The sequence below is a fragment of the Rana temporaria genome, chromosome 10, assembly GCF_905171775.1.
Source record: "Rana temporaria chromosome 10, aRanTem1.1, whole genome shotgun sequence".
Taxonomy (NCBI): Eukaryota; Metazoa; Chordata; class Amphibia; order Anura; family Ranidae; genus Rana; species Rana temporaria.
The window spans coordinates 5,268,925-5,275,726 of record NC_053498.1 but is presented as its reverse complement, the minus strand read 5'-3'; the positions used below and the strand labels follow the sequence as shown (position 1 = coordinate 5,275,726).

The following is a 6,802-nucleotide window of genomic DNA, read 5'->3' as shown; positions in this document are numbered from 1 at the left end:
TTCCCTACGGCGCATGTGCGAGTCGCGCTACGCCTGCCGATTGGCTCCCGCTGTGTACTGGGAGCCGAGTGTTCCCAGCACACAATGGGGGGGACGGAGACGGGAGGTGACGTCCTGCCCGCAGTCTGCCTGAGACTGTGTGGCCCTAAAGTGGGTGCAAATACCTGTCTTTAGACAGGTATCTGCACCCCCCCTCCCTCTGAAAGGTGTCAAATGTGACACTGGAAGGGGGGGAGGGTTCCGATCAGCGGGAGTTCCACCTTAGGGTGGAGCTCCGCTTTAAACATGCAAATAAATCAGAGATGCTCTTCCCTGACTCATCAATGGAAATGTGGAGATCTGCATTCTACCCTCTGAGATTGCAAGAGATGTCCCATCATCCCCCCCCCCCAGCACATCGTGGCCCCTGGGAAGAGCTGGTCGGTGAGCAGTGAGCAATTGAGAGTGAATGACAGAGGCCAGTTCAGAGGGCGCAACACCCAGGATTCCCCCAGCCCTGCACAGAGGCACACAGACCGCCTGCACTCAGAGACCGCCTGCACTCAGCGGCAGCACGCAGACCGCCTGCACTCAGCAGCACACACAGACCGCCTGCACTCAGCGGCAGCACACAGACCGCCTGCACTCAGCAGCACTACACAGACCGCCTGCACTCAGCGGCAGCACGCAGACCGCCTTCACTCAGCGGCAGCACGCAGACCGCCTGCACTCAGCGGCAGCACGCAGACCGCCTGCACTCAGCGGCAGCACGCAGACCGCCTGCACTCATCGGCAGCACGCAGACCGCCTGCACTCAGCGGCAGCACACAGACCGCCTGCACTCAGAGACCGCCTGCACTCAGCGGTAGCACGCAGACCGCCTGCACTCAGCAGCACTACACAGACCGCCTGCACTCAGCAGCAGCACACAAACCTCTTGCACTCAGCAACAGCACACAGACCGCCTGCACTCAGCGGCAGCACACAGACCGCCTGCACTCAGCGGCAGCACACAGACCGCCTGCACTCAGCGGCAGCACACAGACCGCCTGCACTCAGCAGCACTACACAGACCGCCTGCACTCAGCAGCAGCACACAAACCTCTTGCACTCAGCAGCAGCACACAGACCGCCTGCACTCAGCGGCAGCACACAGACCGCCTGCACTCAGCGGCAGCACACAGACCGCCTGCACTCAGCGGCAGCACACAGACCGCCTGCACTCAGTGGCAGCACACAGACCGCCTGCACTCAGCAGCAGCACACAGACCTCCTGCACTCAGCGGCAGCACACAGACCTCCTTCACTCAGCGGCAGCACACAGACCGCCTGCACTCAGCGGCAGCACACAGACCGCCTGCACTCAGCGGCAGCACACAGACCGCCTGCACTCAGCAGCAGCACACAGACCTCCTGCACTCAGCGGCAGCACACAGACCTCCTTCACTCAGCGGCAGCACACAGACCGCCTGCACTCAGCAGCAGCAGCACCACACAGACTGCCTGCACTCAGCAGCAGCACACAGAACTCCTGCACTCAGCGGCAGCACACAGACCTCCTGCACTCAGCAGCAGCACACAGACCTCCTGCACTCAGCGGCAGCACACAGACCTCCTTCACTCAGTGGCAGCACACAGACCGCCTGCACTCAGCAGCAGCAGCACCACACAGACTGCCTGCACTCAGCAGCAGCACACAGAACTCCTGCACTCAGCGGCAGCACACAGACCTCCTGCACTCAGCAACAGCACACAGACCTCCTGCACTCAGCAGCAGCACACAGACCTCCTGCACTCAGCGGCAGCACACAGACCTCCTTCACTCAGTGGCAGCACACAGACCACCTGCACTCAGCAGCAGCAGCACCACACAGACCGCCTGCACTCAGCAGCAGCACACAGACCTCCTGCACTCAGCGGCAGCACACAGACCGCCTGCACTCAGCAGCAGCAAAAAAATACAAATGTGTAAAGAGAAATCTATGTATATTCTTAGAATAATTATTTTTATTTCCATGCTGGTTGCAGGCTGAAGGACAAAGTCGCTGGTGTGGTGATGGTATGACGGCGATTTTTGACACAGATATGGGTAAGCCCATTTAATCAGCTTATAGGGCTAATATACATTAAATGAGAACTCCGCCCATTTTTCTTTTCACTTTGGATAGGAAGGGAAAGTTCATTCCAAAGTCAGGGGGAACCCCCCCCCCCCAACATTATCAGAGACGTATATAAAATGTTTGACTTTCCAGAACTTTCTATCCCATTATCAGTGCAATGTGCTGTCTAGGTCTAGCTGGGGTTTGTAGTTCCTTCAATGCCGGACACAACTGTCCAATACTAGAAGAGGGAAACGAGAAGAAGAGGGGGGTTGTGTTGTATTTATTTAATTACATTTTTATAAGTATATTTATTTTATTTTATTTTATGTTTATGAATGTAATTATTTCATTTTAATGTGCCGACTTTTGTCCTTATTAGGCTGTATAACGTTTGCAGTCGGCTTCCTGGTGGTCCTATTTCATGTTGGATCTACAAATGGTGAATGAATAGGAACTAGACTGTCCTGAAATACTCTGCTGGAGGACTCTGCTCCCTCCTCTATAACTCTCCTCTCCTGAAATACTCTGCACTGCTGGAGGACTCTGCTCCTTCCTCTATAACTCTCCTCTCCTGATATACTCTGCTGGAGGACTCTGCTCCTTCCTCTATAACTCTCCTCTCCTGAAATACTCTGCTGGAGGACTCTGCTCCTTCCTCTATAACTCTCCTCTCCTGAAATACTCTGCACTGCTGGAGGACTCTGCTCCTTCCTCTATAACTCTCCTCTCCTGATATACTCTGCTGGAGGACTCTGCTCCTTCCTCTGTAACTCTCCTCTCCTGAAATACTCTGCTGGAGGACTCTGCTCCTTCCTCTGTAACTCTCCTCTCCTGAAATACTCTGCGGGAGGTCTCTGCTCCTTCCTCTATAACTCTCCTCTCCTGATATACTCTGCTGGAGGACTCTGCTCCTTCCTCTATAACTCTCCTCTCCTGATATACTCTGCTGGAGGACTCTGCTCCTTCCTCTATAACTCTCCTCTCCTGAAATACTCTGCTGGAGGACTCTTCTTCTTCCTCTATGACTCTCCTCTCCTGAAATACTCTGCTGGAGGTCTCTGCTCCTTCCTCTATAACTCTCCTCTCCTGAAATACTCTGCTCCTTCCTCTATGACTCTCCTCTCCTGAAATACTCTGCTCCTTCCTCTATAACTCCCCTCTCCTGAAATACTCTGCTCCTTCCTCTATGACTCTCCTCTCCTGAAATACTCTGCTGGAGGACTCTGCTCCTTCCTCTATAACTCTCCTCTCCTGAAATACTCTGCTGGAGGACTCTGCTCCTTCCTCTATGACTCTCCTCTCCTGATATACTCTGCTGGAGGACTCTGCTCCTTCCTCTATAACTCTCCTCTCCTGAAATACTCTGCTCTGCTGGAGGACTCTGCTCCTTCCTCTATAACTCTCCTCTCCTGATATACTCTGCTCCTTCCTCTATGACTCTCCTCTCCTGATATACTCTGCTGGAGGACTCTGCTCCTTCCTCTATGACTCTCCTCTCCTGATATACTCTGCTGGAGGACTCTGCTCCTTCCCCTATAACTCTCCTCTCCTGAAATACTCTGCTGGAGGTCTCTGCTCCTTCCTCTATACCTTGTGTGATCTCTTTTTTTTACAGATCAGTCAGTCGATCGTTATTGTGAATCCTTCAGCTGTTCCAACTTCTCCAACCAAACTCTTGTGATCAGGAAAGATCTCACGGCCGATCCTTTCTGCATAATCCATAAGAACACGCCGATCGGGGAAGACGTGCGCTGCGGTCCCACAGCCGTCGCCGTGTTGCTGAGCTCCTCCTATGTCCTGGTGCAGAGTCCGGAGAGGATGATTTCCAGGTTGATATTGGAATACGGGAGAGACCACGAGACGGGGGAGACCTGCTATTCAGAGGAGGAGGGTGCGGTGACAATAATTCCCGGAGAATATAGATGTACCGTTCCGGGAGAACGCTCGTAATCCAAAGCCCTCTCATATCAAAGCGAGGTTCCCCATAGAAGTCAATGGAAATGAAAATAATTTGTTCCGCATTGACTTCTATAGCATGCAATACCGCATGTGGCCATAGGTGGGGGGGGCGCCGGAGAGCCTCGGAAATACTCGGGGACAGCTCGGCTGAACTTGGAAACCCTCGGAAAGGCTCGGGAACTGAGTTTTTCCGAACGGCTCGCCTCCGATTGGCTTGTATCTCTCTCTCTCCCGTCTGATCAATGTTTATAAACAATGTTACTTTGTATCTCTCTATCTCCTGTCTGATCAATGTTTATAAACAATGTTACTTTGTATCTCTCTATCTCCCGTCTGATCAATGTTTATAAACAATATTACTTTGTATCTCTCTATCTCCCGTCTGATCAATGTTTATAAACAATGTTACTTTGTATCTCTCTATCTCCCGTCTGATCAATGTTTATAAACAATGTTACTTTGTATCTCTCTATCTCCCGTCTGATCAATGTTTATAAACAATGTTACTTTGTATCTCTCTATCTCCCGTCTGATCAATGTTTATAAACAATGTTACTTTGTATCTCTCTATCTCCCGTCTGATCAATGTTTATAAACAATGTTACTTTGTATCTCTCTATCTCTTGTCTGATCAATGTTTATAAACAATGTTACTTTGTATCTCTCTATCTCCCGTCTGATCAATGTTTATAAACAATGTTACTTTGTATCTCTCTATCTCCCATCTGATCAATGTTTATAAACAATGTTACTTTGTATCTCTCTATCTCCCATCTGATCAATGTTTATAAACAATGTTACTTTGTATCTCTCTATCTCCCGTCTGATCAATGTTTATAAACAATGTTACTTTGTATCTCTCTATCTCTTGTCTGATCAATGTTTATAAACAATGTTACTTTGTATCTCTCTATCTCCCGTCTGATCAATGTTTATAAACAATGTTACTTTGTATCTCTCTATCTCCCATCTGATCAATGTTTATAAACAATGTTACTTTGTATCTCTCTATCTCCCATCTGATCAATGTTTATAAACAATGTTACTTTGTATCTCTCTATCTCCCGTCTGATCAATGTTTATAAACAATGTTACTTTGTATCTCTATCTCTCGTCTGATCAATGTTTATAAACAATGTTACTTTGTATCTCTATCTCCTGTCTGATCAATGTTTATAAACAATGTTACTTTATATCTCTCTATCTCCCGTCTGATCAATGTTTATAAACAATGTTACTTTGTATCTCTCTATCTCTTGTCTGATCAATGTTTATAAACAATGTTACTTTGTATCTCTCTATCTCCCGTCTGATCAATGTTTATAAACAATGTTACTTTGTATCTCTCTATCTCCCGTCTGATCAATGTTTATAAACAATGTTACTTTGTATCTCTCTATCTCCCGTCTGATCAATGTTTATAAACAATGTTACTTTGTATCTCTCTATCTCCCGTCTGATCAATGTTTATAAACAATGTTACTTTGTATCTCTCTATCTCCCGTCTGATCAATGTTTATAAACAATGTTACTTTGTATCTCTCTATCTCTTGTCTGATCAATGTTTATAAACAATGTTACTTTGTATCTCTCTATCTCCCGTCTGATCAATGTTTATAAACAATGTTACTTTGTATCTCTCTATCTCCCATCTGATCAATGTTTATAAACAATGTTACTTTGTATCTCTCTATCTCCCATCTGATCAATGTTTATAAACAATGTTACTTTGTATCTCTCTATCTCCCGTCTGATCAATGTTTATAAACAATGTTACTTTGTATCTCTCTATCTCTTGTCTGATCAATGTTTATAAACAATGTTACTTTGTATCTCTCTATCTCCCGTCTGATCAATGTTTATAAACAATGTTACTTTGTATCTCTCTATCTCCCGTCTGATCAATGTTTATAAACAATGTTACTTTGTATCTCTCTACCTCCCGTCTGATCAATGTTTATAAACAATGTTACTTTGTATCTCTCTATCTCCCGTCTGATCAATGTTTATAAACAATGTTACTTTGTATCTCTCTATCTCCCGTCTGATCAATGTTTATAAACAATGTTACTTTGTATCTCTCTATCTCCCATCTGATCAATGTTTATAAACAATGTTACTTTGTATCTCTCTATCTCCCATCTGATCAATGTTTATAAACAATGTTACTTTGTATCTCTCTATCTCCCGTCTGATCAATGTTTATAAACAATGTTTCTTTGTATCTCTCTATCTCCCGTCTGATCAATGTTTATAAACAATGTTACTTTGTATCTCTATCTCCTGTCTGATCAATGTTTATAAACAATGTTACTTTATATCTCTCTATCTCCCGTCTGATCAATGTTTATAAACAATGTTACTTTGTATCTCTCTATCTCTTGTCTGATCAATGTTTATAAACAATGTTACTTTGTATCTCTCTATCTCCTGTCTGATCAATGTTTATAAACAATGTTACTTTGTATCTCTCTATCTCCCATCTGATCAATGTTTATAAACAATGTTACTTTGTATCTCTCTATCTCCCGTCTGATCAATGTTTATAAACAATGTTACTTTGTATCTCTCTATCTCTTGTCTGATCAATGTTTATAAACAATGTTACTTTGTATCTCTCTATCTCCCGTCTGATCAATGTTTATAAACAATGTTACTTTGTATCTCTCTATCTCCCGTCTGATCAATGTTTATAAACAATGTTACTTTGTATCTCTCTATCTCCCGTCTGATCAATGTTTATAAACAATGTTACTTTGTAT

At 45.5% G+C, this 6,802-nt stretch overlaps 1 protein-coding gene across 1 annotated transcript; it reads left to right on the top strand.

The window, feature by feature from the left end:
- Nucleotides 1–223: 223 nt before the first annotated feature.
- Nucleotides 224–4,046, top strand: LOC120915955 (flocculation protein FLO11-like). The gene is made up of 3 exons (XM_040326798.1): nucleotides 224–2,068; nucleotides 2,461–2,520; nucleotides 3,697–4,046. The coding sequence occupies exon 1, from the start codon at nucleotides 449–451 to the stop codon at nucleotides 1,949–1,951; it is 1,503 nt and encodes a 500-aa protein (XP_040182732.1). The 5' UTR covers nucleotides 224–448; the 3' UTR covers nucleotides 1,952–2,068; nucleotides 2,461–2,520; nucleotides 3,697–4,046.
- The last annotated feature ends 2,756 nt before the right edge of the window (nucleotides 4,047–6,802 follow it).

Bases quoted from the DNA above. Each gene is read 5' to 3' on its own strand.
- LOC120915955 (XM_040326798.1), top strand. From the start codon at position 449: ATGACAGAGGCCAGTTCAGAGGGCGCAACACCCAGGATTCCCCCAGCC.